Source organism: Platalea leucorodia, assembly GCF_965183815.1.
Source record: "Platalea leucorodia genome assembly, chromosome: 8".
Classification (NCBI taxonomy): Eukaryota; Metazoa; Chordata; class Aves; order Pelecaniformes; family Threskiornithidae; genus Platalea; species Platalea leucorodia.
The window spans coordinates 53,728,492-53,750,253 of record NC_138830.1 but is presented as its reverse complement, the minus strand read 5'-3'; the positions used below and the strand labels follow the sequence as shown (position 1 = coordinate 53,750,253).

At 48.2% G+C, this 21,762-nt stretch overlaps 1 protein-coding gene across 4 annotated transcripts; it reads right to left on the bottom strand.

Moving 5' to 3' along the window:
* Window positions 1-974: 974 nt before the first annotated feature.
* On the bottom strand, window positions 975-21,405 carry KLHL36 (kelch like family member 36). Of its 4 annotated transcripts, none has more exons than XM_082320452.1 (5): window positions 21,320-21,405; window positions 16,779-16,857; window positions 11,827-12,900; window positions 10,839-10,996; window positions 975-4,405 (listed from the first exon to the last, which is right to left on the bottom strand). In XM_082320452.1, the coding sequence occupies exons 2-5, from the start codon at window positions 16,836-16,838 to the stop codon at window positions 3,850-3,852; spliced, it is 1,848 nt and encodes a 615-aa protein (XP_082176578.1). In that variant the 5' UTR covers window positions 16,839-16,857; window positions 21,320-21,405; the 3' UTR covers window positions 975-3,849. The 4 variants fall into 4 exon arrangements, with proteins under 4 accessions (XP_082176578.1, XP_082176575.1, XP_082176577.1 ...); XM_082320449.1 differs by having other exon boundaries at window positions 16,779-16,860; window positions 21,320-21,400; XM_082320451.1 differs by lacking the exon at window positions 21,320-21,405 and adding an exon at window positions 17,127-17,180.
* Between the last annotated feature and the right edge of the window lie 357 nt (window positions 21,406-21,762).

Here is a 21,762-nt window from a genome sequence, read left to right as displayed (position 1 = left end):
TTTTTAAAAAATGAGGTAGAGCAGTAGTTATTTTTCCCCAGGGCAGGAAGAGCGAGCTACGCTTCCTGACAAGACGTAAAGTGTTTTACAGAAGGCAGTGGCACGTACAGGTGCAGAAGCCTGATTCTCTAAGAGCAGAGACGAGCAGGATACGCTTTTTCCCTACCCATCTTAATTACTGGCCGAGAGGGCTCTTCGCACAACGAAAATCAAAGTAGAAACCCTCTCATCTCATACGCCTTCTCCCTTTCATTTTTGCAGAATTCCAGCAGACCCGTTTCAGAAAGCAGTTCAGCGCTTAGGAGCTGAAGTTATTTCCGAGCACGGTGTGCTATCTGCTACCGCTTCCCGAGTGACGGTAAGCCGCGTCTGGGTACGCAACGTCCAACACGTACAAGGGCGCCCTGCCAGACCGTGCTTTTAGCGCTGCGTACTACCCGGGGTCTCCCGGGTGCAAATGGCATCGTCTGTCCCTTTAACAACGGTAAAACACTTGCGGCACCAACAGGTACGATACCCCCGTGACCTCTGACAACATGAGAGATGTCCCGTACTCACCTGGAGCCTCTGGTTTTGAAGGGAGGATAAATGGACCGGGAAAAATAAGGCTTACTTCGATGAATACTGAGGTTATAGTTTGCCTATGCAATTAAGTTTAATGTTATGAAGTCATAACTCTCTTTATCTGCTCCCCGTTAAATACCGTCTTTAAAACCACTGTAGAAACTGGAGTGGGTCTTTTGTCACAGCTGCAAAAAGTGTGAAAAGGAATTTCTGACTGTCTGGTTTGGAACACGATGCAGGAAAGGCGGATTAGCCAAATAAGTTCTATTTCTATGTCATATTGTTACATTTAGCTTCTGCCTATTAACATGTTTCCACCATTATCAATGCCACCTAATTTAAAAATTACTTCTTTCCAGTTTGTCAAAAAGGAAAAGCTCAATTAAATCAATACACAAGTCAGACAGTGCTGAATACGATATTCTAAACTGGATTTATTGTTTCCAGACATTAACGTAATACATAAACACATTAAAAGGGGGGATATAGTAACAAGCAACCCGTTAACAGAAACAAAGCAAGTCTTTGAAATTTGTGTTCTATACTTACACATGAAAATGTCCCCAAAAGTTAAGTAGTTGTCAGTCAACATAGCAAGGATTCCAGATATAAAACAAAACCCAAACAACTCAGTAATGAGTTTGTCATAACCAAAATGTGGTGTTTTTTTTTTTTTTTTTAATTTATTTTTAGGATAAAAAAGAATAACCATTACCTCATGCAGCGTACAAAGGCTTTAAAACAAATCCATTAATGCAAATGAAGGACTAACTCCTGAGGCTTTTTTTTTTTTTTTTAACACCAAAAAAACCTCAAGGACTTTCACAAAATTAATTTCAACTAGTTTTCTTAAATCCTTTCTTAGCACTGAAAAAGAAACCTGTAACTTCCTTGCACTCCAGAAATTTATTCAGAGGTACCTCTTTCAATACTAATATGTTCTTGTAATATATCCAAGAGTTCTTTAATTTACAACAGCTTCAAATGAAATTAAGTGCAAAAATGTTTTCTTAGTGTTTTCCAATTATTGAGGTAAATAGTTGAAAAAAAAAAAAGAAAAAAAAAGGAGGGTAGCAGGATATCAACTGTCTGTACACCAGATGGGGGGAAAAAAATAAAAGGCAAATCTGAAATACATGGTTATGGTGCATTAGGGAGGTGTGAAAGAAGGACTGAGGAAGAAGTAACAGTAACAATCAACAGTTCCCCAGCAGAACTTTAAACCAAAGCCCTTGCAATCCACTCCGCAGATCACCAACAGCTGAAAATAAAGCGTGTTGCTTAGCAGGCCTGGCGAGCGGGGCTACCGGGGAAGGGGCCGTACGATAGTCACAGTTACAGCCGACTGCCCGACGGCGCTGGGCACGCGAATGCTGCTGAGCAGCTGCACCGCACCCCGACCAACGGCACAAAGACTGCACGATCCACCGCGCGACGAGTTCCTGACGGCAACAACGGGGTCACAACTACAGAGCGGTAGCTTCTATAGTAAATAATATAATATATGGCAAACAAGAGACTGAGTTAGCAAAATGTGTTATAAAAAAGTATAAAAGTTGTTTTTAAAAATTTTCTAAAAATTTCTTGTTTTGGGAAGGAGGAATATTAACCTGTGGCCTGGCATTATTACAGTAACTGAAGTGGTTGTATCAGATTGCTGGTGATCGACTTCTTGCAAACGAGAGGTGCATTTGTAAAATGCCCCAGGGTGAATGCCTGAAAGCTGGCCAGACAGTCGGGGAATTTTAATATCTGCAGCAGAATCAGCTGTGTTTGTAGAGGGTGGACTAACACTTGGGTTGGAAATCTCTGTACTTGGTGTGCAGAGGACAGTGTGACGCAGAGGATCGAACAGACGATTTTCAGGTCCGTCCCGCTGTCTGGATCCCAAACGCAGTCCCGAGTATACGCTGGGTTTCTTCCTTTCGAACCTGTCTCGCTGGGGAAGGCGTTCGGTTGCGCGCCTGATGAGCCGTGGCTTTGAGGCCCCGCCAAGCCCATCAGAAGGGCCTACTCTCACGAAAAGACGTTTTGAGCTTTGGCGGGGGGTGGAAGAGGAAAGTGTGAGCTATTAGCTCAGGTAAAAAAAAAAAAAAAAAAAAAAAAGTTGCTGTTCTTCAGCATTACTGAACCCCAATTAATCATCCTCGGTTAATAAGCTTTTTGACAGCAGACAAGTCCCCCCTGCTCACACTGGCTACTAGCCGTGACCACGGTGAGGCTGGAGTTAAATAAAGCAGATCCCAGCTTCCACAGCCCAGGAGGGCTGGGCAGGGACAGCACCTCGCTTCAAGCTCACCGGAAGGATCCTCCTGCCGTTCCTCCCCACCGTTACCCTATCCAGCAACCCCCAGACTCGCAGTGAGCTCTATCGGTTCCGTCTGCTTTGAAGCCCAAGGCAAATTGTACCGTTTCCATCCAAATCCTCAAATCTTCTTTCCAGTTCTTTGATAAGATTTTTTTTTTTTTTTAATCGTTCTGGGCCATGTTTTAAAGCCCAAGCAAAACTTGCTATTGTGTTTAGATACGAGAAGTGCCACAAGAAGGGATGCAAAAGTCACCTTGCCTTTCCCAGATTTCCAAGTTCGCAATGCTATCAGTCCAAGCCCAAGTCAACCCCACCTATTCTTCAGCCACAGTGAGGGCTTCTTCATCTTAAGGGTCCAGTGGAGTTATTTGCTCTTCAGGCTGATCTGACCTGCACTCACCAAAAGCAGTATTCTCTTGCAACGCTCACGTGTTCCAGAAACCTGATACTAACAACTCAAGAACGTATTGTAAATGAAATTGAACATTACAAGAATTCAAGGTTTACAACATCGAAGATCCATCTCGTTTTTTCTTAGCAGTTGCTTCTGAGCTCCTTTGAACCGCTCTGTAACTTCAAACCAGACACTCACCACTCCGCCTCCTCCCCCCGACATTACCACCTCGGCCACAGATTCAACCTTATTTTAAAAACGTCAATATAATACGATGTGTGCGGAAATGCCATGAACCACAGAAGTAAAAGACTAAGCCTTAGCATTCAGGAGAGCAGCGTCACCTCTCTTGCCGTATCACCCCTTATATAGTAGCAGGGGGGGTTTTTTGGTTTCTGTTGTTGTTTTTACCTTAAACATGAGCTTAATCCAAAACCCACATTCAACTGTACATTTTCTGAGGCTTCAGAAGATGCCTTCCCCCCCATTTAAAAAGAAAAAGAAAGAATCAAGGTTAGATAGAAATGATTAAACACAAGGTCCTTTTGGAGGCCACCGTCCAACGGTGGTTATCCAGACGTAGTCATCTTCCTCGATCTTGATGTTTTTTTGTTTTCGTCTTTTTCTTTTTGTCCTCCGTTTTGGGTTTCAACGCACAGACACAGGCAGACACACCAGCAATTGCTTTGGGTAAGTCAGTTCCTTTGTACCACTTATTTTTCTCCTTATCATAAACCTGGACTGTTTTGGAGAAGACCGTTTCTTCCCAGCTGTAGCCTCCGAGGATATAAATCTTGCCTTCCCAAACTGCCACCCCCGACTCACTGTTTGCTTGCAGCAGAGGAGCAACTCTGGTCCACTGGTTACACTGAGGGCTGTACGACTCCACGCTCAGAATGTCAAAGCGAGCCATGGTTTCGATGTTGTCGTCGCTGCCACCAATGGAGTAGATATTGTCCTGTAAGGTGCACATGCTGTGCCACCCTCGGGCAGTGATCATTGGCCTCTTCTCCTCCCAAACATCCGTGCGGTAATCGTAACACAGCAGGTTTTTTCTATAGGGGCCGATTTGGTAATCGTGGCCTCCTGAAATGTACACAAATTCCTTGTAGACTGTTCCAGCGTGGCCGTAGGTAAACCTAGGACAGGCAAACAAAAATGATCCCACTTAGTACGTACGGATTTTATCGCGATAGACAAGCATTCAACAAGGACTGGTACTAAAGAAGAAAAGTAACGAGTAACTAAAGACAGAAGAATCCCTAATCCTTTTAGTTACCCAGTAACTACTCTTATTCACACTGCTTCCCCCTGCGCTGCAGGGTGCTAAGGTACGACAGTCACTTTTTAAGGCGTCCTTTTCATACCTGGTCGCTACAGGGCGCTAAGGTATGACAAGCACTTTTTAAGGCATCCTCTACAGTGTGTCACACAACAGAAGTAACCCATCCTGCTCTAGCTGGCATGGCCTTCGCTCCCATGTTCCTGCTCCAGTGCTTGGGTTGGATCAGTCTGAAAGGGCCCGAGAGGAAAAAATCCACACCTCAGCGAGGGTTTCTATGACAGAAAGAGGAAATAATCATGATACCTCTCGGACGTACCAGGAGCGATTAACCAAGAAAAATCAACACGAGAACTACTGCTGCCTTTCCCTTCCACAGCTTCAGGATCACGAATCACATTTCTTACGCACTAGTGCTCACAGCCCAGTTTATCTGCAGTCATGATACACGTAGTGTCCTTTCCACGAGCCATCCATCTGCTCTGCCACTTCTACGCAGGTGATACCTTCTTTGGGCACCCCAGGACAAGGCAACAGACCTCACTCAATCACGGATCAGAGTCCATGTTTGAAATAAGACAAAAGAAGATGGCAGAGCCGACACCATGCATGCTGCTTCCGCAGGGTGGAGAGAAAACCCCTTTGATCAGCTCTAATAAAGCCACTACAAACCCAATTCTTGAGGCTGTTCTTAACTCCACACTAGGATATTCCCGGCCAAACCCCTTCGAGCTCTTAGAAGTGGAATGCTAAAGCGAGGGGCAGCCTCGGCTTCTTTGAACACACCGCTCCTGCAGATGCCCTTTTTTCTTTTTTCGGGTGTGGGGGATGTCAAAAGATGTAGCTGCAGCCCCAGCCCCAGCAAACCGGCTCACACACCGGGACAAAGAGCCCAAACAATTCAATACCCATAGGGCTGCAGAGCAATATACTCATCATGCTGCACTCACGAGCCTCTACTACCATCCTTTGTGGTCAAGGACTCGAGACAACTCAACCTCGACGGCAGACAAACCTAGGTTAGCACTACTTCAGCCCGGAATGCTTTTGAACCATGCCTGAACACGCTGGAAACTCAACGTGGATAGAACCTTGAGCTGTTTTTATTTCGCATGGTAATAGTTTCTCTCAGCTACACACACGGTATCATAACTTCTTCCACACATCTAAGTGCCAAGCACTTCTGTGCCAAGGGAAAAGGTGGAATAGAAGAGAAAACCCACATCTACCCTGAAAGCACAACACTTCTGAGAAAAGCTTAAAGATGTTTATTACTCTAGATGCCTACCGAAGCTTCTGATCCCTGACCAGTGTCTGAATCAGATATTTTAACAGGCTCCTGCTACAAGAAACAGAAAAATCCTTGACACGCTTGGCCTAAGAATGCTGAGCGACCAGGACAGACCTTTCAACTACAGGGGCTGGAGCACCATCCCTGGAGACCTTGCAGAGATGACTTCAGAACTGTACTGCTCCTTAGCCACTCAGGAAAAAGAAAGAAAGAAAAAAAGAGAGGACTAAGGCATGGTTACGAGACTTTATCCAAAAAGGCAACTCAAAAATTGCGCAGCTCACAATCTGCCTAACCATGGAAGCAGGTAACTCATGCTCGGTGCTTCCGTGTGACATGAAGCGCCCTGAGCACGTGCACTGCAGCTTGCGCACCTGCCAGAACGGCTGCGGCCGGCGCAGCGTACATGGACGCTGCTCCGCCTTCTTTGTGGTCTCTCACGAACACCAGCTGGGAGCGTATGTCTCCAGTGGCACCCCGTCTGCTTGCTAGAGCCTTTCCTTCTCTATATACACAGGAGTGGGTCTATAAAAAGTAGACTACCTGTCTGGGAAGTGGGATGGACAACTTGAATTCATTTCCTTTCTCAAACTGCGCTGGATTTTAAACCCCCATCCAAGCAGCAAGCTACCTGGAGGACGCGCAGTGCGCTCCGCTGCGGAGGCAGTGTCAGGCAACAGCTAGTCTTGAGGAGTCAGAAGGAGAAGAGTGCAATGACACTGAATCCAACACAAAGCCCAGGGTTATTGTACTGCTGACAGCAATCACATTACATTCAGCATTAGGGGGGAAAAAAAAAAAAGACTAAGTTAAGAAAAATTTGAGCGACCTTTGGAGAAGTAGGTTAAATGTTCTCCTACACTAAGTAGGGAAGCAAGCAATAGACATTTTCTCTCAAGCACATGCAAGCAGTCTAGCATAGACAGCTACAGAAAAAAACACTGATGCTTTTCTTTTTGCCTCAATCAATGGGTATGTCCAGTGAACAGCAATAGCTGCAAGAGTAATTTGAAAGAGGCAATCGTATCTGAAGCATCGACCATCAATTTGTTATTTTCCAATATAGGGAGATTACCCATTGAAATACGCCAGAGGTGTTTCACTTTGCCTGACTTCTGAAAAGCTCATCCAAAATTGCACATACCCTGCTTCACACGAATAGAAAACTGCATGAAATATAATGCACAGATTGGAAACAATCAATGAGAATCCTTTCTGCAAGCCCTGTGGTTTAAACAGGGGCATTTCTAGACGTGCAACAGAACAGGACACTTCGATACAGCGGGTCCAGACATCCTCCAACAGAAAGCATCAAGCGTTTTGGCAGCGTTATCTATAACAGTGGCCAGAAAAAGGCAGAGGCATTAAGGAGAAGGAAGTTTTGATTCAGAACATTTGCTAGAGCCACTTGCTGATTTTGAATGACTTACCTAGATACAATGCTGCAAAAATTACGGTTTCTGACACAGTAACACCGTTCAGTCAATACTAGAAAATCTACCATTTATTTTCTTAAACAGAAGAACACTTGGCCCAACTCGATAAAGCTTTGGGAATCCCCTACTCCAACCGAAGTCCAGGGGAGCTGCGGTAGCTCTGAATCTCGGTGTCCACCTGCTGCAAGCCTGCGAGATTATTCATGACACAACTAGCAGAGCAGATACCATCATTCGTTAACCTGTTCCAGCACATTTCCTCATACAACTGCTTTCAGTTGTTCTGCCAAACTTTAACCTAGGGCCACTCAATTAATTTCACTGATGTTTGCAGCAGACTTTTTCATGGTCTATGCAAGATGAGAACACATTGCACCAACTTCTGCTCTGCCAAGCTTGTCAGCCACCGCTGCTACCTTCCGGGCTAGAAACTATGGCAGCAACTGCTCCCACAGAGCCTGGGAAAATGGTGAAAAAAATACAGGACCTCTCTGAAGAATGGGAAAGGTATCCCACAACCCAGGACCCTAATGAGAGTCAGGCAAAATTCACTTGTAGCAAACTTGGACCACGTCCACCCTTTAGATAGCTTGGCTGAAGTTTTCCACGTTAAGCATCTGCCTCAAGAGGCTGTGTTTTCTTCTTCAGTAAGACAGCATGATTTCAGTCAAAACAGCTCAGCTCCTTCCAAGAAAGTGGTTAGGGAAAACAACGTGTTGTTTTGACCACGTTGGGGTGGGAAGGGGGTGGGGGGAAGAAGAGATAAAAAAGAGCTTGCAGAGCTCTTCCTTAGAGGAGCATGACTGTGCCTGTGTACGGCAACACGGACACAGGATTTGGCAGCGGGCAGGAGGCATGTGTATTCAAGGACGCAACCATTGCCTTTCCCCTGAAAACCTCCGCACACATGGCAAGCTATAACCCCTGGGAAGAAAAAAAATAAAACCATTTTCTGCATGTTCAGAGTCAAAGCTTTACCAAATATAACCCCCGAGAGTCCAACCCCACGCAGCTCCAATCGAACTACGCAAGCCCACACCCCAGAATGACCTCAACACGTGCCTATCGCTCCCGGGAATAGCCCTGCAGGCAGCTGCTGGCTTACAGCAGGCAGAAACACCACCAGAGCTGCGGGCAGGGAGCCTGCTTCTGCTGGCCATGCACCCAGGAGGACAAAAAAACCTGCACGCTTTCTCTTCAGAGGGAAGAAGACAGAAAAACGCAGGAAACCAGGCAGCTCTCTTGGGACACGTTGCCTGATCAGGGAGTGAGGAAGCAGAGGATTGGAGCTTCTGATTTCCTCTACACGAGGAACAAAGACTTGCTGCTAGAACAGGGCTGGGGAAGATGTCATTTGGGTAAGAACAGTAACCAAGATCAGTTTGAGGAACAAAAGCTTGCAGTGGGGAGGAAAACAGAGATCAGATCAAGAGTATGTTGACGGGATGATAAGAGTACACAGAAGGAACTGTGGCTAGCATGCTTTCTTCTAGTCTTGAACAGATCACAAAATTCTCTCTCATCCTTCCTCTGCTGTCAGCAAATCCATCTGAAGCACCTCAGGAAAGGACCGCCCAGGTCCCTTCCAGCAGCCACCCACATCTCTCTGAGCTCCAGCAGCATTCGCTTGCCCCTGCTTTCAGGTTTCTTTCTGTTGTCCACCTCCACGCTGATTTTTGCCTTTTGCAACCTGCATAAAGTTCTTTTAACTTTATTCCTTCTGCGCAGAAAAACGGTTGTTGCAAACAATATACTGCCCAACACAAGAGTTCTCCAAAAGGAGAAAGAGGGCTGAAAAAAACAGAAGATCTGACGGTACCAAGTGTCCATTAAGATCTAACTAAAGACATATTAACACGCAAGAGAGCAGCTACGTGGAAAAGTGGGAAACTATCTAGTTCACTACGCAGCTGCACAAACACCTGAGCTGGCGCAAGGGACAGTTAGCACGGGATGACGACAGAGCAGGCTGGAAGAGAGGATGCAGAACTATTTTTTTGGGATGCCGCAATAACTTAAAATAGTCGCTGTACTACAGCCTAACCCTGCGGTTCAGCAACCAGCTAAGTCAGTGTAAGCGAGGGCTGTCCCGTAAGGGGGACTTTTGCCTAGTCCAAGAGGATCAGCTAGGCAATCTCATGAAAAATTAACACCCCCCCACGTCAAAGTTCACTTTTGTGCTGCAGCTGGAAAATTCCCAAAGCCAACACACAGGTAGCAGTAGGAACATGCAGAAAAACCGCCCTTTTCGGACAGCTTACAGTCCGCAAGCTTCCCCAGGACCACTTATACGCTGGGAAAAAAATATCCATACTGGTTCTAAGGTGAGTGTTTTTCTAACAGCATGCAAGGCATTCAGGTCACATCTACATTTCTTTGAAAAATGTTTTAAAAAAAAAAAAAACAAACAAAAACAGAAGAAAAGCTGTGCTACAATTTCTATGAGATGTTACTGGGATCTCACAGGTCACCCCGTTAACAGAAGGGCTTAGGAACTGGAGATGCTCTCCTGCACAGCTTCCCAGGAGAGACTGTGGTGTTTAGCCTCAACTGCTAGATCTGCCCGTGTGAGCAGAAATAAAACGGAAAAAAGCATCCTGCTTCTGAAGAGCACTCGAGCCCAGCTGTTAGCCTGGATCAGACTCGCATTGCAGCACCTACCCAAAATAGAATTGGGCAACAGGCTTCCGTGCCTTCCCTGCCTGCCTATGGCTCTGCAGCTAAGGGAATAAGGGAAAAAGCCCTGAACTCTAAAATCAAATTGCAAGTATCTTCTTCATGATGCCACTAAGAAAGCAAGCACCGCTGCTGAAGTTGCAGGTTTCAGACATCATGAAAATACCATCCGTATAGCCAATACTCCTGTAATTTCCATCAATGTGAAATATTGCTAAATCTGAAGAGCTGTTTGCAAATGAAATGCTACCGTACCATTCTTACAAAGCCACCACTCAAACGTTGATTCAAAATACTATGTCCTGTGCTGCTGTTACAAGAAGAGCTACAGCACTAAAGCCTCTCAAAAGTAGAGCAGCTAAGTTTTAACTCAGACTGAGAGAAAGAGAGATCACCTTTGCCAGGGTTATCTATTTGCAATACAGGTAAATGTGGTTTATCTGCAACAGCCAACCTGAGCAGCTAAACAGAGAGAAACACCTTACAAGGAAAACAATCACACCGAGGTGACAAAGTAAGGCCAAATAAATTATAAAAGCCTTTGATCAAGATCTAAACAGTGCCTCTGAAAAGATTCAACTCCAAGTGACCTCAGGAAAAATATTTTAAGAATAGTAGAGCGGAATTACAAGAGCTCTCCCTCCCATCCTTCAGACACACCTCAGGACAAAAATTAAAACCAATCAAGCTGACGTGAGGCACGCTGCCTGGAAGGGATGGTTGCTCAAATACCAAATGCTGATATGGTTTGTTACTTGCTGATACCACGTTGGTTATACACCCCCTTGCCTCCCTGCTAGGGTTGCTCATTCATCAGCTAAAGTCACACAGGCTCCCTTTACTACCGTTCTTCAAACACAGGACAAGCTCCCAAACACCTCTATTACCTGGGCAAGCCTGCTATATAGGACCACGAATCCTTCTGCGGACTGTAGGTCTCAACTGAAGAAAGCGCCCCGTTTTCATTCCTGCCACCGACAGCTACCAGCATGTCGGTAATAGCTCCCAGGTAGAAATCTACACGGCGTTGTCTCATGGAGGCAACCTGTCAAAAAAAAGAACAGGCTGACATCTTCAAACATCACGTAAGCAAGCTGACTTAACGTATATTCATGTCTGAGGATAGGATAGTTGCTTCTTCCCATTTATTCGGAAAGGAGAGCTACTGGTTTTGACCATTATATTCATAAAATACTTTTGTTTTTCTGCAGTAGCATGTTACATAGCATTCATTTTGAAAAAAGGGGACAACAGGAAGCATCTAAGAGACAGGTTACTCTACAAATGTTGGTGTTGCATTGGCCTCCTTCCAAAACTCTGCAAGAAACATATATTGGAATCACTCAAACCCACAACTGAACCACACAGGATGACTGGTTCATATAGGAACCTGCACTGGCCGCCGGGTTTTACAGCAGGACTGGAAGCGAATAGCTTGTTCTCAGAGACATTTAGCACACAGACATTTGACAAGCGTCAGAGACATTTTCTTTTTACATCAGACCCATTCTTGATTTAGTTATATGTGCTGCTGCTTGAGAAAGATGAACTAAGCAATCACCCCTGTAAGTCCATTCTAGCATTACTCCCAAAAGTAATCTAAAGAGTTGCAGGTGGATGCTGACCAGGAATTTCACAGATGAGATGCCCAAATCCCAAGTGAAGTTGAAAATCTGCCCCAAACTCTTTTGCTGTGTGTGTAACTTAAGCACTCCCACACAGGATTCAAGTAGCTGCTTTTTCAACTTAAGTATTTCCACTGGCAAGTGTTGCTACGTTGGTTATTCTAATGGGCCCTGTCCTTCCACCAAAAAGAAGAAAACACTCTAAACATTAAGGACTTTAAACAGAGAAATAATACAGCTTAAGTCTCACCTTTATCCACTGGTTACAGCGGGGATCATACCTATATAAGAGATTGGAAGCTGCATCCCCTCCATTGTCTCTTGAAAAGCTGCCTCCGGCTATGAAGATGAAGCCTCCCAAGACTGCAACACAGTGGTGACTTCGTCTGGCTGGGAGAGGGGTTTCTGCTACCCACTGCCCCTTGCGGATGTCCAAGAAGCAGGTATCGTCACTCAGTTCCAGGCACCGTTCGGAAACCTCCCCGCCCACAAAGAGGAGCCTTTCCTCGCAGGTCCGCAGGGCTGTCCGTTTGTTTTGCAGCACCGGCTGAGCCGTGACGTTATTGTGATAGTTCACTGCCTCCTCTATGAACCCCTCACAGTTTGCTTCTTTGGGAAGAAGAGAGCAGACAGCAGGCTTGACTCGATGGAGGAGATCGCTTTTAGGTATCAAGGGAAAATGAATGTTATCCAGAACCTGGTAAGCCTCGTTCTCCCTCTCTGGGTACTGGGTAAGCCACTGCAAGGCAGCCTGCAGCAAGTCGTGCTCACACTCCTGCTGCACGTTGCTGCTGTCCAGGTATTGGCACAACTTCTGCAAGGAAATGTTCTGCAGGAAGTCCGGGGTGAAAGACAGCGTGCCGAAGTTCTGCAGGATGAAAGAATCAATGTAGGAGTCAAGGCGCTTCAGGTTGTAAATAGAGGCTAGCTCTTGCAGGTACAAATAGTTCTCCTCGCTGACTTCATTCTCCAGATACTCGCAACAGAAGTCAACCACCTTCCAGATCTGCAGCAGGTGAGCTGTTTCGAGCACGTAGTCGATATTGCCTCCATCTAAAGACAGCTCGCTGCCATAAAGGAAATCCACCACAGCCTTGAGACCAATGTAAGAGGCTCCAAAAAGTTCAACCTCTTTTTGGTGGGCTTCTCGCATACCAATGGTGAACATAGAGTTGAAGTAGTCACTGCAAACAGCGAGGAGGTTCCGGTGGGCAGGGACTCTCTGTTCATCCGCCACGAGGACGATGTCACAGAAGAGGCCTCGGTGCCTCTGCTCATTCAGGCTCTGAAGAACTAGGCTGGAGTGGTCATCCCACCTGTACACCTGGGATAAACAAACAGCATCAGGCAGGTGTTATCTTCACCAAGAAAATTTCAGTGTGCACAAAGTGTTTTCCCATTAGATGTAGTCATACCCGCGAGACAGAAAGCTTACTTGTGTTGCACATTTATAATAAATTCTGACTTGAAACAGTTGGCAAGCAACATAGTACGAGCCCAAGCTCCCCACCTTCACTTTGAAAGGCCTATGCAGACTTTTACTGCTTCCTACTCCCCCCCCCTTTTTTTTTTATGATTTACTCCTATCTCCTCCACAGTGCTGCATCCAAACCTCCTCCCCGATGATTTATACAGGCATGATTTTCTGAAACTCTTCCACTCATTGTCTTCAAGACATCTTGCTGACATTTCCTTTCTTTCTTATCCCCCAAATGACTCCTTACAGAGTTCTTCTCAACTAAGCTACTCGCTAAATATCTGGAGTGGGAGCCACACAGGCAGCAGAGTGCCAAATCTTCATTCAGCCCATGTATTGTTTGGGTTAGTGCTTACTTGACAGCTACCCCCTCTTAAATCTTTTCAGAACTCTGCATTTCTGAGCTCGTTAGGGTAAAATCCCTCTCCTTCTTTCCACGTTATTCCAGGCACACACACTGCATTCAAAAATAATAGCTGTTTATTTATGTGCAAAGCCACACATGTGGATAACATTCCCATAAGACTCCTACTTGCGTCCAGAAGCCGAGGTAGTTTTTGTTTTAATGAATACAACTAAATATTTTTATTTTAAAGAAAGGGGAGAATGCCCTCAGAACACGTCCGTTAAGTGCCCTTCTGGGATCCCTCCGAGCCAGACATTCTTCCCACCGGCTCTGTACGTGCCACAGAGCTTTTGAGGCAACCAGCGTTCGCCTCTTTCTCACAGACTCGCGTTACCAGTCTTCAGAAGAACCAAAAAGGAAATGTTTTGTTACCCCTTGACTGTCCTGCAGAACACGTATTGAAGGGGCTGGTCACCCCAGTACGTCAAGCGACGCAGCTTTTAGGACCATCCTTCCGGAGGAACGGAACGCTTGATGGTACAGTCAGTTACCTTATGATCTCTCTTAATAAAAGCCAGGTTAAATTAAATGCAACTACATAACTTTAATTACCAAATCCAAAACAGGCAGAGTTGCAGAGCCTGTAAGAACATGTAAGAGAAACGAAAGGAGGTGGAAAGGAAGCACGTCTTTGCATCGTCCCTAAGTTAGCTCTGAACGGTTCTGGCTGTAGGACCTTAGGTCTTGTCCAGTTCTACGCCCTCAGACTGCATTCCCCGAAGTGACACCCTGAAAAGGTGTCTCAGCCCATATCTACACTGGAAACAGTCACGCAGGTGACCTGAGGTCTCTTCAAGCCTCTCAGGCATTCAACCTTTCCTTCACCAAACTGTTGCTTCTCCTAGAAACTCTAGCTATCCACGGCTTTCCTGGTTTCCCAAACAGAAAGCCCATAATTATTGCTGTCTGGCTGAGCCATTAATGCCTTGGTTAAATCATGGTGAGACAGCTTCTCTACCCACCTGGATGGGAAAGGTTCAAGTCCTAGAGCCAAGTTTTTTCCCCTGCACGCAACCCTCACTCTAGATAGGCACTCCGCGTACATAATTTGGTAACTGTACATGATACGATGAGATAACCAGGGTTAACGCAGGCAGCTCACCACTGTCCAGACGCGATGGCACCAATCCTCCTGAGCTAATACCAACCTTGGGAGCGCGACCTCCCACGCCTGCCTTTCAGCAGTTGGTGGTATAGCAACAGGCAGTCCGCCAAAGAGGAGACCCAAACTAATAACCAAATGTGCTGCTCTTACCCCGATATCCCAGTGGTTTCTCTCAGTTTTGCTTACGCTCTTTTCTAAACAATGGAGACGAAGCTGCCAAAAAGCCTTCTGTTGGAGTAACTTTGTACATGCAAGTGTACCGGAGTTAAACCAATCTAAGCGAAGAGGCTTCAATAATTGTAAGTTTTCTGGGCCAAAACTCTTTAATTTGCCTAATACTCACTGCCTCATCGTATCTCTGAACTTAAAAAGGGATCTATGGCATAGACAACACAGTAACTTCCACTGAGGAACAAAACTGCCAGAGATCTGCAACGGAAAAAAAAATATGGGGTTTAACGACTGTAAAGTTTTTATTTTCATTTTTCTCAGGTTGAGAAATGCTGATATCATACAGAAGCCCAAGCAGAGACCAGGGGATGGAGGAGGTGGGAAGAAGAATAAATATGGCAAAGGACAAACCACACATTTGTGGCAACTACGATAAAGGACAGTGGATGAACAGACAATACCTAACATCTTGCAGCACCCTCTTCTGAATCTGACTCATGGCGGACAGTTATTGGATTAAACCAAAACCATATTCCCTCTCGTCTCTGTAAATTGGCTGATCGTTTCTCTAATACCACCATCGTGCATAACAAGATTACACCAGAATATAAGATTTGCCAGAGATCCGTATTTGCTTAGCTGGCTGTCGAGTCAGCAGCATAATCCTGACCGCAAATACGCCTGACAACTTGTACTCCTAAAATCCTTGTTGCCATGTAGAACTGCTGCTACTTCAGAAATCAAGCATAAAATCATTACGCACGGCATTGGATGGGCTCAGAATACATTAACATATTTCAGCCACTTAGCGAGTTCCTTCGTTCAGTGAGCAAATAACTGCAGCTGATAGCTGCACGTTTCAAAACCAAGACTAATTTTATACTAAACATGAACATCTTTCTCAAGCTATTTATACTCTGTAGAACAGCTTCAGCATTATCTAGTAATTCTAGGTTTAACAGATAGTGACAGCTGCTGTCTAAGCAAGAAAATAAAACAATGCTGTCAAGTTAATTAATTTTTAATGCGATTAATTATTATTACATTCAGACAACCATTTAAATGGTAGACAGGATCAGCACTCAGGGAAAGATTATATTGGTGGGGATGCATTTAAATATTAGTCCTGTTCATCTTTTATCAATGGTATTAGAGCGGTATTTTAACTTCTTTCGGGTTCAAAGATCCGATTTCCTTCAGATTGTTAATGCAGTACCACTACTCGTCAGTGATGCAAAAGAAAATGAGATCTGTCTCATTCAACTTTGATAAGACAGCTACAGGCACTGAAAAGTTTTTCTCTTCTAGCTGTCGTCGGCAGTACAAGGTACTTGCTCTGCAGCATCGGTAGCCTACTGCTCGCGCTAGAACAGAAAAGCGGTTTTCACTGCTATGAAACAAAGTGAACATAATAATTACAGCTGATATTAACATCTTATAAATCTTAGGTCATCATCCTGATGACCTGCATGAAGAGCTACCTAAGATGGACTTCCATGGATTCCCAACTAAAATCAGTGTATTTGTGCAGGCAGAGATTCTATACGAAGAAAATAACCTCACAAACCTAAGAAAACATCTCGAGTTCACTGGAATAACTACTGTTTGCAGGGTCAAGACACCCGTCTTGCACAAAACAAAGACTAAATCTAAAAAGTAATCCCAGCTTTGCTACTGTAACTAGCTCGGATTTTATGAGATGGATCCGTACGAAAAATTCCCAAAATAAACACATCGCATTTAATGACTGAATTTCTGGTGTAGAGAAAATACTGTGCTGCGATGATGTGGGTTTCTTTTTTAAGTTATGAGTCATGATGAGCAGATGCCCATTTGCTGCTGCTTTTTTTTTTTTAAATCACTAGATAGCAACTTCTTCTATCAAAAATATTTGAGCAGGTAGACCACCGTTTTCATGCCTCTTTTTAAAAGCTCAGAATATTCACATTCCTCCAAAACAGCCCATCCAAAGCAGACTCTTTACACCCCTTCCTGTTATTTCTGTAACTTGCTTTTTTGGTAGGCAACAGAAAACGTACGAACCTTTGAGGATTCACTTATCTTGTGTGGACGACAAATCCTGGTTTGCCTGGTTCCCTCCATGACAGGCTGAGCCGCAGTACTTCTAGAACAAAAGCAAAGATGTTAGCAGCATACCAATCCTTTCCGACTGCTAAAAACCGTATCGTGCTGAATAAATAACACAGCTACGAAGACCTGCACTCGCTAATCTGCGGTTTGAAAACGTCTGAGTTCGAAAAAAAATGTTTTCTGCTCCCTGATGTTGTTTTCTCGTGTTATTAATGCTTGGTTGTGTCAACAAGTCGGGGGTGCGCTGGGGTATAATCAAAGACCAGCACGTATATTAAGGATAAGAAGTTATTTACTTACGGCTAGTCCTGGCTACAGCTGCCCGGGGCACAACCATCTCCTCCCCGCCGCCAGCGGGAGCGGCCCCCGGCCCCCGGCCCCCCGCCGCCGGCCGCCGGCCTGACCCGGGCGGCGGGGCTGCCCCTCGGCCCCGGGCCGCGCCGACAGCGGCCGCGGCAGCGCATCCTCCGCCGCCCCGCTGGGCCGCCCTCCGCAGCCGCACAACGGCTGCGCGTTTCCACAGCGTTTATTGAGCCGGAAAAAAAGGGAAAAAAAAAAATGAAAGGGGGGGGGGGAAAGCAAAGCAACGACGAATACCAGGAGGCGGGAGGGGGCCTCGCAACCGGCCCGCAGCCGCAACGGGAGCGGGGAGCCACCACAGCGCGGCGTCCCGGCGGGCGGCCTGGCCGGGGGGGCCGCCGCGGCCGGGCAGCGCCGGCCCAGGAAATGCCGGCGGGACGGAGCGGGGCGGGACGGAGCGGGGCGGGACCCGGCGGCGGGGGAGGCGCCGCGGGGCAGGGCCACGGCGCCTCCGGTCGCCCCGCCGAGAGCAAATGGCGGCCGGGGCCGCCCCCGAGGGCTGGGGCCGTTCCCTGCCGGCGGGCCGGGCCGGGCCGGGCCGGCGGCGGTGCCGCAGGGAGAGGAGCGCACGGCCCCGGCGCGGAGGCCGGCTGGCGGCCATGGCGGTGCGGCCAAGGCCGTAGAGAATCACAGACTCGTTTAGGTTGGAAAAGACCCTTAAGATCATCGAGTCCAACCGCTAACCCAGCACTGCCAAGGCCACAACTACACCACGTCCCTAATCACCACGTCTCCCCGCCTTTTAAATCCCCCCAGGGATGGGGACTCAGCCCCTGCCCTGGGCAGCCTGGGCCAGGCCCTGACAGCCCTTTGGGGGAAGAAGTTTTTCCCAATACCCAACCCAACCCTGCCCTGGTGCAGCTTGAGGCCGTTCCCTCTCGTCCCATCGCTTGTTCCTGGGGAGCAGAGACCGACCCCCCCGGCTCCAGCCTCCTTTCAGGCCGTTGCAGAGAGCGATGAGGGCTCCCCTCAGCCTCCTCTTCTCCAGGCTGAGCCCCCCCAGCTCCCCCAGCCGCTCCTCCCCAGCCTTGTGCTCCAGCCCCTGCCCCAGCCTCGTCTGTGCCAGCGGCGTCTGCCACAGCGAGCGCGGGACGCTTGGCAGCGTGATTTTGTAAAGCAGTGATAAACCGTGCAGAGCGGGCGTGGAGGGGCGGGCATTAAGGCACAGCGAGAAGCCCCGTCACCATCTCATCTTGCTTACCCGGGCATGAAACTATCTGACCTCAAAAATGCCTAGCCTGCAACTGGCACCTCTTCAGCAACGCATGCTGCTGTAGGGCTTTTCCTCATTGATTAGGGCCCAGGAGGCTTAAAAGTTAATAAAAACCACCTTGGTGAACAGCAGGGCTGACAGGACACCTCCTTCAGGGATGAAGTAAGAAGCAAAGACATTGTATGCAGACCCCACCGAGTCCCATTTCAGTGCAATGGGCTTCACCACAACGCCGCAAGTAAAAAAACCCCTTTGTGAATCCAGCACTCCTCAGCACCTTCCAGAGGCTATGGTCAGGACAGCAGAAGCCAGCAAGACTGTGTGCGCGTCCAAGCTCATCTGCTCTGACCAAGGACAGCCCCGCTTGGAGACGTGTCCCTCATGGTGACGGGCAGTTGTCGCTGGCAGAAGACGATGTGTACGGCGTGGAGCAGCCGCATTTTCAACAAGGGGAGTGTGCCAGGGCTGCCTGGGATGTTAGCACCTACCCCAGCTGCCACCCAGCCCTCCACCGCAGGTAACCGCTCCGGCGCTGGGGCAGTAGCATCCAGCCGGCTGTGTCTGTTCTTCAGTCACCTCAGAGAAACCGGAGATGATGATGGATTTCTATTAACCTAATTGATTATCGAGTCTGCAGATGAGAAGCATTTTTGCTAGCTTTGGTCTCTCCTGTAGCCCTTGCGACCATGAGGACCCAGGATACAGACCCTCAATTTCTGGACTGTCTGAGTAAAAAACCTACTTTGCTGACAACCCTAATGCTGACTGTGATCTGTAAATTCACAGCAGCCTCCTCCTGAAAGAGGGTATTATTCTCCCCATTATTTTCTCTGCTCCTGCACAGAAAAGACACAGATGGGGAAGCAGGATTGGGGACAGCCACATAGAAAGATCAGAAAAGAAGCAAAAACGTGTGGTGGCAAAGAGCCACAGGAGCGATTTATTTTAGGAGAGCGGCTAAGCCTCCGGGGGGACCATGGCTGCGCAGAACCATCCAGTTTGCTCAGCTCCCTCCGCATTCTGAGACCCTTCCTGAACTTCATCAGTACAGCCTGGAGAGCTGAGGGTCAGTCCAGATATCCAAGACTTCACGCTTGCTGGGGACTTTTTCTTTGAGGAAGTCCATAAGTCCTCTTTTAAGTCCTTTCACTTTTTCTGTTGTCTGTGCTTCCTCTCCGAGGACGCCGGGGAGGCGGACAGATGCTCCTGCCAGGCCAGTGACATCTTCCCACGCTGGAAGGAAAGGCCCGTGTGCGGAAAGTGGAGGCCTCAAAGCTCCCGTATGAAAAGCAAATCAGAGCTCACCGAAGCCAGAAAAGTAGGTATTTTCCCCTCTCCAGTTACAGCCTGATGGAACTGAGCACAATGTTGATTCCTCCATGCGTTAAAAGAAAAAAATCCGTGAAAAGGTGTCAAAGACAAGGAAGAGAAGCAACGAGAAGAGGTTTGGTCCCACGAGGAAGGCATGCAGTCCTGAGGTTTGAATCTGGCACCTAAAAGTGTGAAGTTCCTAACGAATATAATTCAAACACACCAGCCGCTGGGTCACAGAGACCTGAGCAAGGTTGAGATTTTCTCCTTCTAAGGGCAGTGACATTTCAGTCACCCATCTCTCCCCTAGGAAACATCAGGAGCTGAGGGGCAAACGTGAAGAGACAAGGACAACCAGCAGCTGGTACAGGTATAAACAACAGCAAGGTAGTGCCAAAGGATGATCAATGCAGACTACAGGGAAAAAAAAAAATTACGAGCGGATAATGGTCAGCATAAAGGCTTTTAAAAAAGAAAAAGTGTTCCTAAGGACAGTTCCAAAAGAAAATCGATAGAAATTCAGACCTATTAATGTGTGATTATATTATCATCTAGAGCCTGCAGTCTACAGAGCTATGGAGTGTGATTCACCCAGGTGCCATGTCCTACACTTGTACTGACTTGAGAAATATTTCTCGCTTCGCTATGACCTCATCTACATCAGAGAGATGCACTGCAGCAATACGCTCGTGTTCTGGGCCCTGCTGCTCCGGGGAACCTCACGCCACTCGGGACCCTCTCTGGAAGGAGCTTCGTGCAGGATTAGGGCTTCACATGGTACGGCAGTAAATGATGGGTCTTACAATTAACACATGCTCCGGCAATCTTGTTCCTCGAGGTGTCTGGAAACACTGAGTAACTGTAGGTGGTGGTGAGTTTTTTTACTGTTCAGACTTCACATTTACAACGTACTGACGTGAAACAAATAATTAACATCCCGCTCCAAACTTTAAAAGAAACAAAATGTGATACTTTTTATCACGGAATGTAGTTTTTATTAAAATTGCGATCTCCAGCCCCCCAGGTTTAGGGTAGAAACCCACTAATATGCGCAAAGGGCTGGTTTTTAAAACGGCGGTCCTTGGGCACAACAGCATCTGGTGACGTTTACTTCAAGCTGAGCTCTGCAAGGCGCAGGACCTGTTTCTGCGGACACAGGACTGAAGTGCAACCTCACAGACAACCCCCATCCTTTTGCCTAAACCCCAGCGTTTCTCGGCAGCGTTAGGCTGGGGTATTTTTAGGCGGCGGCGCTGGAGGCGCAGCCCAGCAGGGGGAGATCGCTCCATCTGCAAGGGGGTGAAACGCACACACACGCACACACACGCACACACACAGAGGCACCCCCAGCACGCACACCTGAAGCACCAGCGAGCTGTCACGACTCAAAGTCACCCTCGCAGACCCCGTTAGAGCTCGGGGCCAGCCCGCACGGCTGCAGACCGGCCCGGTCCCCAGCTCCCGCCCGCCGCCGTGCGGGGCGATGCTCCCGCAGTCTCCCAAGCGGCGGGGGGCTCCCGCCCCGGCCCCGGCCCCGGCCCCTGCCCCGGCCGGGGCGGCTGGCGCAGCGGCGCGCCGCCCTCCAGCCGCTCGCCCGCCCCTCGCCTACCTGCTCTCCCTCCGGCTGGGCTACCTCCCGTGCGCCCGGCCCGGCTCCCGGCCCCGCCGCGCAGGCAGCGGCTGCTCCATCTTGCGCATCGCCTCTCCCTCCTTCCTCCGCCCGCCCGTTCGGCGGCTAGGAGAGCACCGGGGGGGCTGCCGAGACACCGGCGGCCCAACGCGGCATCGCTGCGGCGGGGGCCCTCCGAGCCCCCCCGCCCCGGCTCCGCGCCCGGCAGCCAGGCGCCCCCCCCGCCGTCCCCCCGTCCCCGGGCTATTGCATCACCCCGAAAGCCCCGCGCCGGGGCCGGGCGGGGCGGGCGGGGGGGGGCAGGGGCAGGGGCAGGGGCAGGCTCAGCGCAGGCCGCGGAGCCATTGGCAGCCGGCGGCGGGGCGGAGGCGGGCGGCGGCGGCGGCGGCGGCTGGGCGCTGCGCGGCGCTGCGCGGTGCGGT